General features: G+C 40.3%; 1 protein-coding gene and 1 long non-coding RNA gene across 8 annotated transcripts in view; one reads left to right on the forward strand and one right to left on the reverse strand.

Moving 5' to 3' along the window:
- rbfox3a (RNA binding fox-1 homolog 3a) overlaps positions 1 to 21670 on the forward strand; it is a gene marked incomplete at its 3' end in the record, with an annotated part of 409261 nt that overhangs the window by 256278 nt on the left and 131313 nt on the right. For all 7 annotated transcript variants that reach the window (XM_082153001.1, XM_082153006.1, XM_082152997.1 and 4 more), the window contains one exon: positions 9523 to 9644. In XM_082153001.1, coding sequence (XP_082009127.1) covers positions 9523 to 9644 — 122 coding nt within the window. The remainder of the gene's footprint in view (positions 1 to 9522; positions 9645 to 21670) is intronic.
- LOC309485984 lies at positions 203 to 16666 on the reverse strand. The gene is made up of 3 exons (XR_014201357.1): positions 15539 to 16666; positions 15307 to 15447; positions 203 to 301 (listed from the first exon to the last, which is right to left on the reverse strand). It is a non-coding gene; the product is annotated as an uncharacterized lncRNA (long non-coding RNA).

Consider the following 21670-nt stretch of genomic DNA (forward strand, 5'->3'; position numbering starts at 1 on the left):
GTGGGGCACAATACATTTTAAGACAAAAGGGGCAGGGGCTTGATGGGATTGTTACTATTGGTTATATTGTCACACACTATTTATTTCCCTAATCCAGTAGCGATTAGATTCAATATATGCTTTCATCACCTTACAACATTCATTTCTCAGTTACTGTCATCCTCAGAGTTCTCACACACACACACACACACACACACACACACACACACACACACACACACAGAGACAGTAAATGAAAACTGACAGAGGAGTTTGAACTCGAAGACTGTGTGACTCTTGACTCCTGGGAATCTTCTGGCAGCTGTGGGTGACAAAACAGAGCAGATCAAGAACGAGCGGTAAATTTCCAGTCTTCTTGAGGAAAGAATCCTCACTAGCATACAGACTACACTTGCAGCTAGCCTTATTTCTTTCCTGGTGTTTTCTCTCCCTCTAAATCAAGTTGCAGCACTTGCTATACAATATAAATGAATCAAGTCTGGGAAGGTGCTTTTTGATGCTTTTGAGTGATTGTTGGGGAGTGATACAGTACAGCTGTCAGAAATATGTCTATGTCTCTCTGTTTTTCTCTGTATCCAGCCGTTTCAGCTGTGTGGATAGACATGTCTGTTTGTTGATTGTTGTGCATTCTTGCTTAAACAAGAGGGTGCCAGAGGTCTTTATGCGAAGTGGCATGAATACGTGTTTAAGAATGGGGTGTTTGTCCCGAGGAAAATGTCTCTATTCATTGTCAGTTATTCTATCATGTGAGAATTATTCTATTATTTGTCTGCCACAATAAAGTAGAAGGAAATAAAGTAATGTCTTTGAATTAACTTTAGATTATCAATTTATTATTTGGGTATTTTCTCAGTGAATGTTAATATGTCACGTGAGGTTTCTGTTTAGGTTGTATCTCCCTAGTTTTACCTGGGTTAGTATTTGTTTCCATTGTCCCTGTTCATTAGTTGTCATGGTTCCTGGGTATGTTTCCATTTGTTTCCATAGTACCTAATTTGTTAATTGATTAACTCCACCTGTCCCTTGTTTTCTCCTTTCACTTAGAGTACGTTTACACCATAATGATGTGCTAAAATGTTTTCCGTTGCATTTCCGTTCTCAAAACAATCCCGTTCACACGAATCAGCAAAAACGCTGTTATTATGCCAGGCCAGTAGTTGGCGATGTCACTTTGTGAAGAAACACTACGCGCCTATAGACTGAACAGGTAATACGCATACACAAATTTGCTTTTTTTGTTGTTGTAGTTTACATGGAGATGATTATGGTATCATTCTCAAAAACTTTCACTTTGAAATCCGTATTCAAAAGTTTGCATTTTCAGGCCCCCAAATAGTTGTTGTCATGTAAATGAACGGCCAAAACGCAAAAAAGTTTTTTAGTTTTTAGATGAAAATGATGTCATCTTAACTAATGAAACCTTATTGTAAAGTTACTATATAATATAATATCCATTTTTCATTTACTATAGACTATATCCAGGCTGTTGTTGTAAATCTTAAAAAAGAAACTGCAGTAGCAGGACAGTGAGGGTCTCATTGGGCTAGACGTTTGCTCAGCTCATTTGAGATGTTTGGTCACTGATCAAAGCGGCACTCATTTTGGTGGTCCGTGCACACAAATCTGAAGCAAGTGCAAGAGAGAGAGAGAGAGCACACGGGAGGGGGCTTTCCAGCTGTCTCTGGTGACATGCCAGGTGGGATGACATGGGGCTCTGAAGTGTTGAGGGGGAGAAGCTGGCTAGGGACGAACCTGCGGAATGGCACACTGGAGATATGCAAAACGCTAATGATCCTCGCCCTCCCCCTGCCGGGACAGTTCTCTCTGCCAGGCCGCTCCAAGTGGTCCTTTCCACTGGGGATTCTCACCAGCAGGCCCAGGTATCCATGATTGCTTTTTAATGTGTGGCTCTTGGCCAATGGGAGCAGGGATTTTCATCAAGTATGACTGCAGAAATATTAAACTAGCCTAGGATTATTTTTCAGTCACAGTCCATTAAACTGTAGGGGGAAGTGGAGCCAGGAGCTTGCTCCTGCCTGCACAAGTTAGGCCAATTAGGGTTCTAATTTTTTATTAATACGCTGCAATGTTAAATAAACATGCAAACAGCTTTCGTGTTGTATGCCAATTAAATGCTGTTTTATTTGACTGCCACTTTAATCAGGTGGCTGCACAGGGGGAGGATATGCAGTTTAATTAAATTGTATTACACTGCATTTCCTGTCAAGGCTCTTTTATGATTTCAAAGTAATCTATAAGGACATCAGCCATTGATTTACTCATATTTTAATAAATTATGCCGGGCCGTACCATCGCAAAACTCTGCACATGGGAGAATCGTAAAGCAAAAGGGCGGAAACAAAGAAACGAGCAGCGGGCGCAAGTCATTTTTTATCACACGGCAGAACGGCAACCCCCCACAAACAATCATCTCCCAACGATGGCAGGGAGAAAGTTTCAAAAGCTCATTTTGCCCGATTTTATCGCTTCTCCTGTTCCATCAATATTGCCTTCTGGTTGATTTTTAATTTCAGGTTGGAGACCTCAGCATATTTAGTGCTCGGCTGATGACATTGTATTTATTTAGTGCTCTCGTCAATAGCTCGCTCAAGTGCAAAAAGTCCCTCCCCCGCTTTTGCTGGGTTCTATACAGATAAGTCAAATTCTCAATGCACGTACATACAGACTATCTGCATTGTATTAGTTCTTTGCCGAAGAACATGTTCGTTTTTCCCGTCATGATCCGGCCTTTTTCATGTCATGATTCCATGTGCATACACATATATGTATGTGTGTGTGTGTGTGTGTGTGTGTGTGTATATGTGTGTATATGTACAGTACATGTATATATGTTTGGTTTTACGATTTGAAACAATGTTTTGCTTGAAAAGTGTGCTTGCTTTAAAAAGGATGACACTTGGTTTGATATTTTGCTGTGTAATGCAATGACATTCATACATTGTTAGATGTGGCACAAGTGCCCAAATACTTTTAGGGGCCACTATAAAAAAAAATAACTACCCACTGCACTGCAAAATATCAAACTCTTGCTCTTGTTATTGCCAAATGAGCAACAGGAGTGACATAATGTCTGCCTTCTTCCGGCTGGAAGCTTCCTCCCACAAGCCCTCTAGCTCTGAGCTCTGGCAGTGGCCATCCTGTCCTGGGCCTGTGCTTCCATTAGCCACACTGACCCGGATCTGTTCTGGCATCGCTCTGAAACTAGACCGGCGGACTTGGCCCTTCCTCTCTGTGGGGCAGCTCTGTCAGGACCTCTGTCCAACCCAAACACACCAGCCACACCAGCCTGTCCATATGGCTGCTCCATCCTGCCTGTTTCTGGGCCAGAGCCTGATTCACAAGGGCTGGAGAAAAAGAAGTCCTCTTCTTCCAGAGCCCTCTCCAGGGCATCACAACGCCTCTCCAAACGATGTATTCATTACCCCCTCCTGTACCCTGGGGATGCTCAAAAGCCTTGTTTCAGAGTGGGGAGTGTGGCTGTGTCTGTTTAAACACTGCTCCAGTCCTACTTAATCATGTGCAGTTGGAGGGGCAGTCCGTGCCGGCGCTCTGATTAATACAGCATGAAGCTGTGGCGGCAGACATTGCTGCAAGGGACGTAAGGCATTAATAACCGCATACTGCCACTGTTTCAGACGCTACCTCCGCCTTCCTGAAGTCTTGAGAGACTATGTGTACAAACACACAAATACCAACTCATAAGGTGTCATGTAGCCTGGACACTGCAAATATTGTCATGGGAAGACTGGCCCAGAAATCCATCTCTGGTAATTGAATTAGTGCGTGAATTTAGATTTATTTAAAAAAATTTCATACAATTTGTCTATCAGTCTTATTTGGACAAATCATTAGCATTTCATTCACAATAGTGGAACATCAAGGTCATAATCATTGTTGTCATTATCATTAACCACACTATCACCCAACACATGGACCAAAACAAACCTAAACACAATATTTTTTCAGGATTCTTTGATGAATAAATACGTTTAAAACAGCATTTATTTTAAATAGAATGTTTGTAACATTATAAATGTCTTTATTGTACTGACTCCAAACTTTTGTCAAAAAACGGCAAAAGACACATCTATTTCATCAACACTTGACCCATTAATATTAGCACTTATTAGTTCTGTTATATTCTATTTCTCTATTTATTTATTTAAAAAACTGATAATAATTTATAATAATAATAATAAATGTTCCTTGAGCAACAAATCAACATATTAGAATTATTTCTGAAGGATCATGTGACACTGAAGATGATGATAAGGTAATGATGCTGAAAATTCTGTTTTGCCAACATAGGAATATATTACATTTTACTTTTGAATGACAGTATATATATGGGCACTTTCTGGCTTTTAAATGTTAGTGGAACTAGAGCTAGGATTCCTAGCCTACGAAACACGTTTCAATATTTGGTAACAATTTATTTAGATGGTCCATTTTAGACATTAAACTATAACTAACTTTGCAACTACATGCAATCTAACTCTATAGAGTATTAGTAGACTGTGCTAAATATCTCCTAACACTTTATTTTGATGCTCCCCCAACAGACATTCTACTGACTATAACTTTGCAACTGTATGTCAACTTATTCTACTAACCCCAACCCTAAAACCTTATGCTAACCTAACAGTCTACTAGAGTCTACTAATACTCTAATGAGAGTTAGTTGACATGTAGTTGCAAAGTTACTTATAGTTAGTAGAATGTCTAAGGTGGACCATCGAAATAAGTGTAACCCTATATTTAATTCGATATCTATTTTGGTTAAATTATACAAGGACCCTTCTAATTTGATACATTTGTTTCCTTTCAAACTATATGCAGTTCAAATGCTATTTATTTAAAGGAGACATATCATGCTTTTAAATTGTTCCTTTTTACATATAAATCATACATTTGTAGTCTATATAAAGCGGAACTGCAATGCTTGGGTCTGAATTCCTCATTATTATAGCTCCACAGGCCCCTTTTCTACCCCTTTTCTAATGTGCTTCTGAAAGCAACTCGTTTTGGTGCGGTCTCTTTAAATAATATTGAGACACTTCATACCCCGCCCCCTCTCCAGGTTGTAGCGGTGACACTCGGTTCAACTCCACCCCGTTCGGCCATTTTTGTAGTCTGGTAGCAGAGATAGGATTATCTAGCGCACAGAAACTTTTATACACACGTTATTAACAAAATGTCAACAACGGAAGACTTGTCCAGCCAGCCTTACATGTTCGAGCCAGAGCCGGAGCGAGATGAAAATGAAGACGACGAACCTGCAGAACAACGTCTTCATATGGATGTATCGCAATGGTGTGTACTGTATTTACACATTAAACTTTGGTCTTCCGACCTTTTACCACCGTGTCGATTTATTTTGATTAATATGTCCGAGGGAGAGAGAGCAAGACAGCGTCTAGTTTGGAGACGGTGATGTCTTGTTTACACTTTCGCCTGGCTCTGAAGAGAGAGAGTGAGCGCGCGCGCGACCGGGTCTCTCTCTCTGCTCGTTCTTTCAGTTAAACATGCTCCTGTCACAAGCGCGGCAGTTCATCTAAATTAGACGGTGTAATGAAGCGTGTGGGTTACTACATCCAACAACCGAACATTTTAACTTACCCTCTCGTAACTTCTGCATCCTTTAGCTTGGACTACAAAATTGCAGCGAGAAATAATAATGGCGGATTGCTCGAAGTGTTGGGCCGGAAGTCAATGTCCTTATTTGGCAGTTCCGCTGCAAATACTGTGACGTGATAGTTCAAAAAACGTCATAGATAACAGAAAAATCTGAACCGGTTGAAAAATATGACCAAAACAGAATATAAAGATATCAACGAAGCACCTGAAGAGAATAATTTAATCTTTTCTGTACTTCTAAACACTCCAAATATACAACAAAATGCATTTAAGGGCTAAAAAAGTGCATTTAGCATGATATGTCCCCTTTAACAGATCAACACAACCAAATGCTAAAGATTAAAATAAGCTTTAAACTGAATTTCTTGCAAAAACCTACATTTACAAGCAAAACAAATAATCATAACTGTGCTGAAGAAAAAAAAAACAGTCATGTGGTTCATTTCCGAATTTGAATGAATCAGTTTAATGGATGATTCAATGACTCACCCAGTCATTTGCCGCTACCTACTGGTAATTCTTTCTGATTCTTTCTGAATCTACTATCTCATAAGATTCATTTGTTTGTGAATCAGACTTACCTATTTGCAATATTTAGAAAAAGAAAAAAAATGAATTGAATTGAATTGAATTGAATTGCACTATTTGCGCTGTATGTTTTTTTATTCACCAAAAAGAACCAGTTCACTATAGGTTTTTTTTTCGTGATTCACACCACACTTGTTACACTTTGTTAGTTTGTGCAGCACGTGACGAGAACTCAGCATAGCATTTTCTTGCTATAATTTTGCGGTACACATTCATTTTAATCTCATCACATTCAGTTCAGATACCAAACTGGGGTTAAATACGACTTCTCTTGCCATAGGATCATATATTTAACTGTGGGGCTGCTTGTGTTGCCGCTGAAAAGTGGTGCAGGAAACTCTAGACTAAAGATATCTATTGTGGGATTTTAAAAATCGATATCGAGATAGTTAAATGAGGATCACAATTAATTGGCATGTCGATATTTTTACCCAAACGTTTGTGGAATTTGTCAGTGCATCTTTGTTTCCTCTGCCATGACAGCTGTGTGAGCTTGAGAATATTTTGTTTAATGCAATTCCTTCAAGAATGTTTGTTTTTCAGTTAAAGCCTCTGTAATGGGATATTATTTCCACTTTTATAGAGCCATTGTACATTGTAGATTTCTATTTATGTTTCTTCCCTTATTATGTTATCGTGGAAAACCTAGAATCTTCCACTCTCGCATCACACTTGAGATTGAAAGCCGGGTGCTTCCCAACAGATTAGGCAGGGATCGTTTACGGTGCTTATTGTCATCCTTGCAGAGAAACGCGAGATAATACAGTCTCAGTTTCAACCTAATCCTCCATTCATCTGCATGAGTGCGCAGCGACGACCCGACAAACCCTGGGCCGAGATGCGCTGATGGCAGATTTAGATGTGATGACACTCTTTTCTCCCTTAAATCAAACTGTTATCGCCCACTATTTATGTCAGTGTTATCTCACACACTGTTTATGACAACTTTGACATTTCGCTCAGTTTTTAAAGCTCTTGTCAAATTTGCCAAACTGCAGGGCAGAGTGAGATAGAGTGAGTTAAGGAAAGGTTGTCAGAGAGAGAGAGAGTGAGAGGGGGGCTTTAAAGACAAAGCGCATGAGGGAAAAACAGGGGAAAAGAAGAAAAAGAGACAGGGAGATAGTGAAGCAGCCTGGGGGTGGGGGGGTATCTGTAATGTATCTGCAGTGTAGCATGTCAGTGCAGCTTTACTTTACTGCATCCTCATCTCGACGTCAATAATTAATCACAGGTGAGACGTGGTGAGAAACATGCCCGCGGATGCCAAAGGAGCTTCAACTGGTGCCAACAGACAGCAGGAAAGCCTCAAACACAGTGACAGTCATCCGTCCCCGCATCGAGTCTCACCTTACGGGCACGTTCCTGTGATGCAACGCCGGCACGCTCTGAATTACATCACCAGCAAAAAGAGCAGGAGCGCCGCTCGGCCTCCAAATCTACGGCGAAGCGGCACGCCGGCTGTTTTATTGCTAATTAGGCCATATCTTTTTATTTCTATACACCAAAAAATCAGCCACATGTATCATGGATATAAATGCGTTATACTTGTGATCGATTGGCTGGAGCGCGGCCCTGTGGCATGAATATTCATGGGGTGATGTATAGAGAGGGAGGGAGCGGCATTGGAGACTCGTGGTGTGTGATCCGTGGACTTTACAGTCACCGCCGGGTAGCCTGCGGCTAGCAGCCACCATAAACAATAACGCAAGGCCCATTTATAACACTAAAACTCATGTGTTGCCGCAGCCACAAAGAGCACAAGTGACATTTTAATGGGCCTTTTTACTTTTTGTTTTTCAATAATGAATGCATGGCTTGCTGTGGTGCGCTCCACAATATGCGCTTCACTATTGTTTTGAGGCGTAATGCAGATTTTTGCTGTACTTGGCATTTATAGGGAATAATTTAATACACAACGCAATCTTCGCGCGCGCTTCCCTGAGACCGCTTTCCAAGACTGGGGGAATGGAGATTTTTCTTTTTTGTTTTTTTTTGCTGAACTGATGTGATATGGTGTATGTGTGTGGTTGTGTGATGTCAGAGTCATGTTTTCTTTTTGTCTTTGTGAGTACTGATCATAGTGTGTGTCTGTGTGTGTGTTACCCAAAGGAGGTTCAATGCAGCTGTTAGTTTGCTTTGCTGTGTAAGCAGGGTTGACCCCACTGTTGATCACATGCCAAGCACTTCCCCTCACACCGTGCCACTCACACACAGACTGATGGGCATTAAACAGCTGAGAGGAGGAGTGTTTATGGATGGGTTCAAATTGTCAAAGAAATATTTATGTCTCCCTTACATTTGAAATCATGTTGAATCAAAGAATAAATGTTTTTGTTGTTTTTTTTGCCTCCTTGTTTCTTTCTTTTGTCCCTTCCTTCCCTCCTTTCTTTCCTTGTTTTTACTTCCTTTCGTAGGGCTGGTTCAAACAGAACGCGGTTAAAACTTGTAACTATTTTTAGTTAAACTATTTTAACTTTAGCGTTGGGGTTTTAGAATGCTGAGTAATGCGCGAGACACTGCGAAAGACACGAGTGCGACAGTTAAGGCGTCCGTCTAGCTCATGTTTGCATTGAAAAAACAATGGAAAAGTTGGACAGAAGAATGAAAAATCTCATTCTGTGTGAACTGCCCTCTACTGCATTTGTTTTCCTTCCTTTCCTCCTTTCCACCTTTTCTTTTCTTCCTTCCTTCCTTCCTACTGTACCTTCATTTTAATTTTTTTCTTCCATTTTTCGTTCCTTATACTTTTTTTTACAGCATTTGTTTTTCCTTCCTTCTGCTTTCCATTCTTCCTTTCATACTTCCTTCATTCCTTCCTTCTTTCTTTTTTCTTCTACATTTTTGTTTTTCCTTCCTTTCTTGCTTCCTTTGTTTTTGTCTTCCTTCCTTCCTTCCTTTCTTACTGCCTTTGTTTTTCCTCTTTCCTCCTTTCCACCCTTTCCTTCCTTCCTTCCTTCCTTCCTTTCTTCTTTCCTTCCATCACAACTACATTTAAAATGTTCTTTCCTTTTTTGCTTTCTTTGTTTTTCCTTCTTACTTCTTTTCTTACTGTCTTTATTTTTCTTTACAACTCCTTTCCATACTTTCTTTCCTTTTTTCTTCCTTCCTTTTTTCCTTTCTTTTTCCCTTCCTTCCTTTTTAATTCTTTGTCTTTATTTGTAGCTTCATTATTTTACTCTTCTTCTCTTTTGTAATATTGTGTATTATTAATAATTGTTTAGTCATTGTATATTGTTATTTAACCTATTCCAAATTTCTTTTTCTCTCCTTCTGTAGAAACGAAACCAGGAAACGGGCTGTGTAAAACAGGAAGCATTGCTCTCTTTGGAAACGTAGTGTACAGTGGGCTGCTGAACGATCACTTCTGGCATTTCGGGGTGCCCCTCGTCACAAGACTGGTAAGTGGATGCCCTCTTTGTGTTTTCCCGATTGTTGGCATGGTTGGCACTGCCTCTCTGCTCCCTTTGCCACCTTAGGATCTCCCACTGGCATTTGGGATTTGGCATCAGTTGTGTTTTGGATGGCCAGAACATTTACCAGAGGTGATTTTTGATTTCCTTTTTCTTTTCTTTTTCTTTTTTTTGGACATATAAGGGGACATAGTTATGCTGGCACATTCAGTGAAATTTTCATAATTTTAAGTTATATAATTACTCAATAGTAATATTTAATTATGGCTAGGGTTATCTAGCTTTCTGCTCTGACAGCTACACCAAACCACAGAGAACAGCAGTGGAAAGGGAATGGGCCTGATCTTGCAGGCTCATGTCATGTTCTCCTTCCTGATTTCCCTGTCTATCTTCTTTCTCAATGATGCAAGATCTAAATGAGTAGATAATGCATCGGCATATGATGTGTCTGTTTAAGAACTGAATATTAGTAGGCTACTCAAGTTTTAATTAAACTGTAATCTTAGCACATGTCAGTGCCTCTGTCTTATTATGAATTGATAAATATTGATGCTCCGTCTTCCTCCGAAATATGTCAAACAATATTAGCATACAGGCAGGGAAGGACAGGGAGGAGGCAGAGCTGGAGCAATTTACTGCTTATACTCGATTAAGATAAAAAAGGATTTGGAGGATCAGAAGTATAAATCTCTGAGGGTAACTTGTTTTTCACTGCTTTCCCAATTGAGCGTGCAGACGTGTTTCAGATGAAAACTTTAGCAGCAGAATTGGATGTAGTTCAACTGCTTTCTTCAGAGAGAATGTAGCATCATTTGATTATGGTTGGAATATTAAGATATTAATATGTCCCTTCTATTAATATGATTTTTTATGATTGTTTTTAATTTATGGCCAAGCGCAAATATTCTTTACCTTTCATGAACTGGCATGCTGCTTAAATTAACATGAAATATCTATTGACAATGTGACATTTTTAAACATCTGTTAGTTTGCATCTTAATTGTTGAATGTCAAAGTGTTTCACGTGTTCGAAAACATTAGTTTGTCTTTACTAAGGGGTCAGGGTTTTGCTAGTTATCATGGCCCATCCCTTGCTGGTAAATGCTGGTACAATATTCTGTTGACAAAAACATTTTTCTTCAATGACTGACATTTATAAGTAGCCATGTATAATGATTAAACAGTTGTTTTGTTTGTTTGCCAGCAACATAAATAAATTATATATTTGAGTAGATTTTATTTATTTTTATTTTGTTTGGCTGTAAAAAAAATTACTTTATTTAGATTGAATAATGGTCGGCGTAGCTAGAAGGCCCAAAGCTATTACATTTTCCCAACATTTACTTTTTCCAAACCTTAATTTTCCTCTCCACTTTTGGAGATAGGAAATTCTACTAATGGCATTTGGAAATACAATGCTTTGAATAGCCAAAGCACGTTTAGCGTTTAAGTGTGTTTGCTTGCTACCACTCAAATCACTATAAATGAATTCTACCTCAGTTCCAAACCACATTCCTTTTTCACAAATTAAGTAAATTAGTCAATGCCTCTGTAATCAAGTGCAACGTCACCATGCCTTTTATCCGCTTGTTTTTTTTATTAAGCCATACTTCCATGCATGTCACTTCCAGTACCGTTTGGTCATTGGTAGGTGCTTTTAATGAAAATGGACTGGCACTGTGACCCGTTCCTCAATCCCCCCCACCAAACTCCGCTGCAGATGCTAAACTGCACCTTAACCAGATTAAGCCACTTGAACAAGTTTGGAGAATCGAGCCTCCCCACCAGATGGAGAGAAATGGAGGGCGGTTGTTTTTGAATTAGTTCTCCCTCGAATTTCCTTGCCGGGTTAATGAATAAATGAAATGGCGCGGTAATTGGAAGGGAGTGCGTTGAGAGAGAAGGAGAGGAGCATGCAGCTCCATTGAGTTTATGGAGGCAGAAATGATGACGTTGGGTAAAGCACTGATGAGGAAGGTATAGCTCAGTGGGGCGAACATGCCTGATAGAGAAAGTGTGTGTGTGTGTGTGTGTGTGTGGACGTGCCCACAGAAGGGAGGACTCGACTTCATTATAAGGTGCTTTAAGAGCGACACGCTGTGATTGTGTCATCTTCGTTCCAAACAAAGGCAGTGGAGGGCAGGTACAGGGGACAAAGGAAACGTGAACGTCCAATAGTCGTTGCACAGACGTGCACATACTGCTGAATCCTGTCAGACTGCGCTCAGAGCTGAATTTCAGCTTTTCAGCAGAATGTGTGTAATTGATAGCACTCTGGGGCTGCGCGGGCCTTGGCAGCGCGCAAAACGAACGCAAACCTCCAAAGACAGAGACTTTTAATATCTGGCAGGCTCGCACAGCGTGGAGGCTTGACTCTGTGTGGCATGTAGATGTATTGCTGCTCACTTTTGGGTTGTAGTATGGGGGTAAGAAAGAGGGAATCGCTCGTTTCTGCTCCCGTCAAATATTCCAAGGCTTGCACTATTTCCAAGACCTGCTGCGCTTGCGGCCAATATGGCGTCCCAGATGTGTTCACCTGCCGTTGGCAGCGGCCGGCTCCTAATTAAGACAGTCTGGCTTGGCCACCGGCTCAGTCTGGACCTGCTCAGACCAAACCTTGCCCATCTGCCCTGCTTAAAGAAGAAAAATACCACCTTTACACTGCAGGCCAATTGACATCTATACTCAGGTGAGACGTAGAGGGCGTTAGTTGCTGCAGGCAGGGTGAGACGTGCGTGCTTGTGTGTGGTGGAAGAATAAAGTGAGCGGTTGCGTTAAATGCATGCAATGCATCTGATCTGATTCTTTTTTATCCTCCATCTATCTGTCCTTTTCTTTCTTTGCACTGCATCAGAGCAAAATGTGACCGTTAACAAGCTTGTGCCACATTTTTAGACTCTGCGTCACATATCCGCGCAAGCCCATAAGCCTGGAAAAAGATCAGGCGAGACATGGAGATCAAACCCATGGATCGGGCCAACTGACAACTGTACTGCACAACGCCGGCATTAAATATTGACTAAACGAATCGCGAGTCGGGGGAGTAAGAGAACACGACAAGGAGCATAACCAATTCAGGGCTCTGACTTTTTCCCTCCTTCTTCATCTGAGAGAAAAGGTTTCTTGTCTCTGTAATGGAAAATGACGTCCCCAGGGCCAGTCGTCCTCCGAGTGCTTAACCCGAACATGCAGCACCCTCGGCATGCTGGGGAAAAACAGTGCAGATAGTGCCAGAGAAGGAATGGAGAGACAGAGAGAGAATGTTTTGGGTTTGAGAGAGAAAGAGAAGCAGTGGGAGAAAACAGAATGCTGATGGAGTGGACAGGAATATCACAGAAAGAACAACAACACTAGGGGAGACCGGGGCTAGTTGTCACACAGCTTACTTTCAGTTACTATTGTTTTGAGGGAGTTAAAAGAAGTCCAATTGTGCAAATGGGCATTTTCTCAAGCAGTGTTTTTTATGATTTTATGATTTTCTTTTCAAGGGAAGTTGTCACATTTCAAATTGATAAAAATTAATAGTATTTTATTAATTTCAATAATTGTATACAATTTATTAATTCAAATTGTTTTGTCCCACATTGTTAATTTTGATATGTTTGTTGTTTCATTAATTGTTTTTATATAGAATTTTTCAGCTAAATATATTATTTTTGGCTGACTATGAACCTATGTCTGTTTAAAGGTAGATTCCACTGTGAAAACAGTAACCATTTAATGTGACATATCCTGCTATTAGGTCAACATGTGTTCAGTAAACTATTCTTCTTTTTTTCTCGACAATGTGGTTCAAAATGTTTAAGAGTTTTTGTAGTCAAGACTTAAAGGTATATCTCTTTATATAAAATATATACCTCTCTGGACGCCTATTGGGGTGGAGGGATAGAGTTGTGGGTAGGGTTAGGGTGTGGTTGGATATTCTAGCTCCACCCATTAGACCCAAATTACATTCGCTCCTCCTTGCTGTACATCTAGCGACGGGGAGCTAGACGTAAGCTCAACCCATTTGCTCTGTAGTGAGCAGCCTCTTAATTGTTCAGGAAGCGGCGATTCACTCCCTAAACTTCAGTCCCGCCATCACATGCAACACATGTTATTATTGGCTGGGACGACCCAAACTAAACTATTTAACATAACATATAGTTACATACAACTACCAAGACTAAATAATAAATGAAATTATGTACATTATCCTGTTTAACACTTTTGTCCGTAATATTGTCTTAACTGTACACTGAAAAAAATGATTCGTTGAATTTAATAAAAAAAAAAATATGGTAAGTGGTTGCACACAATTGATTTTAGCTACATTTAAACAAATGCATTAAGTTGAACCTAATCAATTTAAATTCAGCGTAATGCATTTGTTTAAATGTAGCTAAAAATCAATTGTGTGCAACCACTTACCATACAATTTTTTATTAAATTCAACGAATAATTTTTTTTCAGTGTAAATATGGTGTTGTGGCAGAAATAATCGAATGTTGTTTTTTTTTTTTACATTATTCATCTCAGGGTTCGTACAATCTTTTGAGAGTGAAATTCAAGCACATTTCAACGGCTTTCAAGTGCTTCACACTTTTTTCAGAACTTCAAAGCTTTAGATATTATCTCACTTAAATGTAAAAAAATGCAATGTGATGATTTGTAAAACTAGAAGTTTAAAGATGTAAGAAAACTAACTTGGTGGCAAACAAACACTTTTATTTTAAAAAAGACATCAAATTACCACTATAACCAGTAGAAGGTGGCAGAGGAGCACTTATTGACTTATTAGCCATTTCCACTCCCTTATATTTGGAAAATATAGGAAATTAGGAAATTACAATTATTAATTAGGAAATTAATTAGGAAATAACAAAGTCTCATAAAAAACTAAAACTTTTCTTCAAATTGTGACTGAATTACACAAAGCAAGTAAAGAACGCTCCTTTTATAATCACTGAAGCTGTCGGTCAGTTCAGCATGATACTATAGAAGAAATTTTTTTAAAAAGGGTTGAATATTTAAATGTTCCCCACTAAAATGGGATTTTGCAAGTTACTGTTATTAATAAAAGTTCCTTAGAGCAGTAAAACATTTTTTTAATGATTTAATTTATAAGAGTTGATCTCATTTTTCTTAGATTAATTTTACAGAAGGAGGTATGTACATTTATGAGCAAAACTATTTATTAATATACAATGTTATATAATATATAATAAACTTATAATTATCTAATAGGCTACACCAGATCTTATCAGAACTCTTTCATTGATTTACGGCAGAGATAAAATATTCCAAAGCACGATGGAAAATGTGAACTCTCTCTGACAGTGTCACTCCTGACATGCTTTGTTCTAATCAAAATGAACCGTGAGCAAAATTAGCATTCTCTCAAATCCAAATATGAACGTGCAACAGCGCAGAGGTTAATATTTAAGAACACTGTAGCTGCCTGTTGGCGGTGTGGGTTTGAAATTGCTGAGACAGCTGAGATGTTAAATGGCAGCGTAACCCCCCTCACCCACCCAGCCTCCCGAAAGGCGCGTGGCTGTGTACGCATGCACTTAGATGCTCAAACCACACACACATACACACACACACGCACAAACAAGTCTTGCGCTCTCACACACGCACCAAAAAAAGCTACCAAAAAGAGCAGCACCGTTCTCATGGCACGCAACCTGTCAAGCGATTCCCCCTGCTCTCCACCGGCTCACTCCGACTCCTGATTGGCTGAAACCACAGCTGGAATCCTGCAAGCCCCTCTCCCACCGAAACCCCTGCCTCCGCTCCCTCTCTATCACTGAGAAAAAGATTGGTGAGAAAAAAAAAGACACAAGAAAGAGCAAAAGGCATTACGTTGCACGCCGACTCGCCCTACCTAGTTTACTTACGCTTTTCCCCCCGTTTGCCCCCCTCCGACGGGTCTTTGTTGCCTCGTTGTCACATTGCATGACTTTTCATGTACATCAGCTGACCGTCGAGACCAAGCGAGGGGAAAGAACCGCTCCTACAGCCTTCTCAATCCTCACCACTAGCCGGCTTCCCTCGGCAGACGTCGCAGCAGCAGCAGCTCCCCTCCCCTCTCCTCTGCGAGTGCTCGGATGCTGAGCTGCTCCGTGGCTGTATCAGTGCCTGAAGTGTCAATGGACTCCTCTCCCTGCGGAGGAACACAGCCTCACTGAAGGAATGCTGGGAACAGATGCCAAACACCTCCTGGAGTGCCCGCTCTAGAACTCTCCCGCCCGCCAATAAGACCCTGAACAGAACGACACGGGGCAGAAGACGTGCAGAGTGAGTGACGTGAAGAAAGCTACTTGTGTGGTTATAGGAAGAGGAAAGAAAGAGTGGAAAGTGCAAGGAAACTGAAGAGCGGAGACACAAGCGCCTTTGCCTATTCCTCTTTTTCCTGTTGACTAGATAAATTTTTTTTTTATAGTGTCAACAGTTGTTGCTTCAATTTGTTTTTTTCTTCTTCTTTCTGGACTGATCTGGGAAGAGCACAGGACTTCCAAGCACCAAGAATCTGACCCAGGCGGCCAGCACTGCGCCCACCCCTCATCCGATTTCCATCTGTGAGTGCCCACCTGCTCCTGGCCGAAATGATGATGTACTTTTGGGTGAGTAACGTCTCTGCCACCCATCAGGTTGGCCTTTATGCCATTGTTTCTCCATATTTCCTCAACCCTGGACCCGCTGGGATAAGACGGTGTGCTTGTAGCATGCGATAAGCCTGTCTCCTCCTTTTATCTCGTTCTCTCTTTCCTACACTTCCTCTAAGTTTATCTGTTCCACCAAAATACATACACAGATTTTCTCTCGCTCAGTTACTGCTTTGCATTATTTGCTTTCAGTCGGAGCAGTGTTTAATTTTCCTCCACTCCGAAGGGCCTTGTTCCGCAGTGCTGGTCCTGGAGGAGATGAGTATCAGCCGTGGCTGTTCAGAATGGATAGTATTGATGCTCTTTTTGAGGACAGAGGATCATATGACCTGATTCTGCATAGCTCTGGCAATTTCTCAGTTCACTGATGGGGAGTGTTCAAACTCACACAGCGAAAAGGGGATGTACGTTCACCGCTTTATTACCAAGTCCCTATAGAGGAGTTTAAATGCTTTGCTATTTAGGCATTTTTCCCATGTATATGTTTTGATAGACCTTCACAGCACTTGTTTGTTGGTTACATCACTTAAAGCTACATGTAGTTTCCCATTATTGTACTTGCAACTAGTAGAAAGGCATGTTTTTGCCACGTTTTCAGTGAGTGGAGAGTTTTAGGGGTCTTTTCGTGTGAATCTTTTCTCCATTTATGCACTAGACCGATAACTTTGACCATTCTTATATGTTTCATTGTTTTTAGCGTCTTGTTTGATGTAAAAAGTTTAGCTTTTAACGATATAGTTCACCCAAAAATAATCATTTACTCACCCTCAAGTTGTTCCAAACCTGTGTGAGAAAAAAATAAAAAAGACAACATTTGGAAGTAATGGTATTGTACATTATAATGGGACCTCACCGAGGTCCAAAATAGTTGGACTTTTATTGTAAGGACAAAAAAACTTTATTTTGTGTTTTACAGATGAAAAAATAATACAGGTTTGGATTGCCAGAAGTGTAAATAAACGATGACCAAATTTAAATGTTTGAGTGAACTATCCCTTTAAATTGTCATACTGATTGGACACATTGAGTATTTTTGTCATTTTGAGTCTTAGATGCCCTTTTTTTTTTTTGTCTATCTCTGTTGTTTAATAGACTGACATCATTGATCATTTCAATGTGTCTCATTTTTTTAGCATCTCATAACGTAAACATAACATAAAGTAACTTCAACTTTTTTAAAACCTTACACCCTCACACTGAAAGGCACAGATTGTGTCTATTTTCCATCTCAGTTCTTTTTTTAATAGGTTTTTTGTTTAATTTAAATGTGCAAGACTGACTTTATTGATTTTTCTACGTCTCAATGTTTTTTAGCATCTCATAACATGAGACGCCGCGTCTAGTAGAAATAACTTAATACTTTATAACTTTTTATAAACCTGACACCCTCATACTGAATGGCACGTTGAATCTTTGTTGTCACTTTGAGTGTATCTCAGTTGTTATTAAATATATTCTTTAACATGCTAGTCTGGCATTGTTGATCGTTTCAACGTGTCTATTGTTTTTTAGATGCCGCATCTAGAACAAATAATGTCAACTTTTTATAAACACGATACCTTCATTCTGAACGGCCCCTTACTTGCACCTCTGAAAATAATGAGGAGGTTAGGGGATGAAAGAAAGATCCTACGACACTGGCAATGTCAAACTGTGGTGAAAATGGGCTTTTAGCTTACAGGAAATCTTCCTCCACCATAAACCTGCTCCCCGTTCAACATCCCGTTCTCTTGGTCACACGGCGCTTCCCCTCTCCCCGTCAGGGGCCAGATGAAAAGTGCGCACTCGTAGATGTGGCAACCAGGATTTAATGATCGTCAGAAAGCAATCTCTCATCTTTTGAGCTGGCTGTGCTCTTTGATAGCACCGACTGCCCATTAATCATTCCCCTTCATCACTCCAGTCTCATCCAGCCCAGCGCGGGACAGAGGGCCTTTGCGCACCCTCGCGCAGACGGTACAGGCTGTGTCACGGGGGCCACAGGGGCATATTCTCTTAGAATGAAACTCGCAGACGTGCTTAATCTAATCTGAGCTTACTTTCTGATGGCCCGGGTGAGAAGAGAGATAAAATTTACCCCTGTCAGACATCCTGTAACTGATTAGCTCACACAGGCAGACTGACGCTTATTTCTGATGACAGATAGCTCTTCGCTTTGTGTGTGTGCTTTCAGAAGTATTATTTCAAAATTCTGGGCTCAGAGTAGATGAGAAGGTGTGAATACGTGTGGACAAATAGACTGTTTTTCCTCACACTTTCAATAAGGACAGTGTGAACCGTGAATCTACTGAACAATTATTGATTTAATGATAGTATTACAGTAGCATGATAATGAAAAAGGCAGAGGAAGACGGGAGAGAAGTGCTGCTGTGTCTGTTCAATAATAAATAAGTGAGAGCTCAGAGCAAGGGACTTGTTTTTCAACGAGCATGTGTAGAGATGGAAGAGCATAGAGCTCGTGTTTGGTTTGAAACGGCACGTTGGCCTATTTTTATGCCCCCCTAGCTAGGCCTAGCCCTAAACAACCTTTGCCATTTACCTTTAATGAGCTGTGCTGCTGGTATAGCATTGTGTGTTCCACATCACCAAATCGTTTGTTTTCTGTAGGGTGGTCATGATACCACTATTTCTGAAATTTAACGTTTATTGATACTTTGTAGCTTGTTTTATCCTTTATTTAAATATCAATAAAAAATATAAGGTTACACTTTATGTTAAGGTGTCCTATTTAAAGTGTAATTATACATTACTGAGTAACATTAATTAACTTCATGTACTTACTATGGTTACTAGGTTTGTTGTAGGGTTAATTGCATGTAATTATGCATAATTTATAGTTATTACTATAGTTACTACATGTAACGTGTAACAAGGACACTGTAAAATAAAGTGTTACCATATATAATGATATTAATTTTACCCTAATTTTAATATAAACTAAACATTTTATAACATTTTATTTAATTTTTAATTTTTATTTTATTGTAATAATATCTTGCTTCCAATGTACTGGTATTTTTACGTCTGTTGGGTGGCCGTACATTGTGTGATTTTAGCCCATGTACTGTAATCCCCTGATTAATATTTTCCTTTTTGGTGTAAATTTTAATATAGTCACAGTCCTCTTCTGAAATTGTTTTCAAATGCTAAAAGTTATGCATGCTTACAAAAATGTGCCATAAAAAAATAAAATAAACTGTTTATACTTGTTCACATAGATACAAAAAGTTAACCACGGAAAAGCCATGCTTTCCTTCATAGCGTTGCGTAATCAAGCTGTGTCTTTCGGAAGCGGCGTCTATCAGCCATGTAATTCGGAGAGGAGAGCGGCTGCCGACGGTGTCATGTTGCTAAATGAAATGCTTGCGCTAATTTGTCACCACTCTAATTGATCTGTGTTCTCTAGTTGCATAATGTGGGTCCTGTAACATTTATCGTGTGTTCATTTCATCGCCGCCGTCTGACGGCCAGAAAAACTTTATTCAGTCTTGTGGGACAGTAGCTCTAACAGAATGACCTACGGTAACACAATCTTTTTTGTTAATCCTTTGTTCTTTTCTTTTCTTTTTTCTGTTCAGCTGCTATTTTCAGCCGTGACATTTACAAATGCATGCCGAGCAAGTCTTGGTTTCTGTAAAGTCATTATTGTTGACCCCTTGGCTGTTTGTATTTTTAAGTCGAGTGCAATATTGTCATCTCGGTTGCCAACAACTCAGCATCCAATGCGATCCGCTCTGGCCTCATCTGTCCCTCACTCAATCACTTTCTTCATCTCACTTCTCCTCTCTCTCTTTCTTTCTCCCATGGGCGAGATCAAATATGGGCCAGGGTGACACTGGCCCTGCCAATCAAAGCTGCCAGGAATATAGCTTACTAAGTTGTTTGTCAGTAGTGTATTCTGTGTTAAACTTGTGCATTATTTACCTTGTTAACAATAGGTTTAGTTTTTTAAAGAATTAACCCTTTCTATGGCACTACAAAAATACATAAAAGGTTATTTTATATATATATTGTTTTGCAGAAACAAGTGATAAAAGATTGGCTTATGAACGTTGCAGTCTTTGAAAAAGTAGCCTATAAATATTACAGAAATAACACTGTAATGCCTTACTTTATAATGGTATTTAAAAATATATGTATTTTCATCAAAGATTGATTTTGTGATTAGCTAAACTGTCTCATAAGGAAGGCGCTATAATTAATTTACAGTGAGAGTAGACGAAGAACTCAGGTCCACACACTTGCCGCTTTCTTGCCTCGCAACTGTCCTCTCCAGCTTTTCTTTCATCTGTCACTGAATGTGTGAAGCAGTAGCATCATGGTCGGACACACATTGCAATGGTCGGGTTGATCGGAATCAGCTACAACCTCCCATCCACCTCCAGGATCCCCTGAGGTCCTCACTACGGGCCCACGGGTCCCTGCGGCTCCTCCCACCGTCATGTGTAATCCTGCCGCCTCACGCTGGCTCTTACACGCCCGTCACGGCCTAATCTTCTCCTCGCTGCAGATAAGACCATTAAACAGCAGAGCAGGAGAGGGATTTCTCCCCTGACTACAAAAGGGATCTGTGCGCAAAAGAGAATCATGCTGTTCTGCAGATAGTAGAGAGAAAGAGAAGGAGAAACAGAAAGAGGACATGGTTGCTCACGCTTATCACCCTTTGCTATTACATTAGTTGTGTTTACACAGGGTTTCCCAAGAAAAAGGTCATCACAGGGACGCTCCATTATCTTCCTCTCTCTCTCTCTCTCTCTCGTCTTCCTCCGCTCTCCTTCTTTCTGAAGGTGTGACTTAAAGGCATTATCCCCTGCACAGTTTAATGCCTGACACCTTTCTAATGGACTGTGGGAATGAAAGGTGAAGTGTGAGAGATCAGTGGTGCCCCCCCTCAGATCCCCCCGGCTCCAGACGCAGCGGGAAGAGCTTCGGATCCAGGGATCAATAGCGCTGTTTGGTCAGGCCCAAGAACGGAGGAGCCAGGTCACGCAGAGGGCTTCTGCATCCTCCGGCCATTGAGCCAAGCGGTGCGCAGAGAAAGAGAGTGTGAAATTAACGTTGAACAGTGGGCATAATTACTCAAAGACTTCCTGAATCAGCACGCTCGGACAGCTGACTTATTAGGGGGGATGTTGGCCGTTGCGTCTTCCGAGGGCACATCCTGTAGTAAATGTGAGCGGAAGAACTTTAATGAGGGCGTAGCTTTTTGAATAAGATAATCTGATCACTTTTTGAACTACAATAATTGCGAAACTGAATGTACTAAAAGTTCACACCAAAATGAAAATTCTGTTTATTCACATGTCACACTTACATATGTCATTTCGAAACCAATTTGGCTTTCTTTCTTCTGCGGAACACAAC

Source organism: Leuciscus leuciscus (assembly GCF_965113295.1).
Source record: "Leuciscus leuciscus genome assembly, chromosome: 21".
NCBI lineage: Eukaryota > Metazoa > Chordata > Actinopteri > Cypriniformes > Leuciscidae > Leuciscus > Leuciscus leuciscus.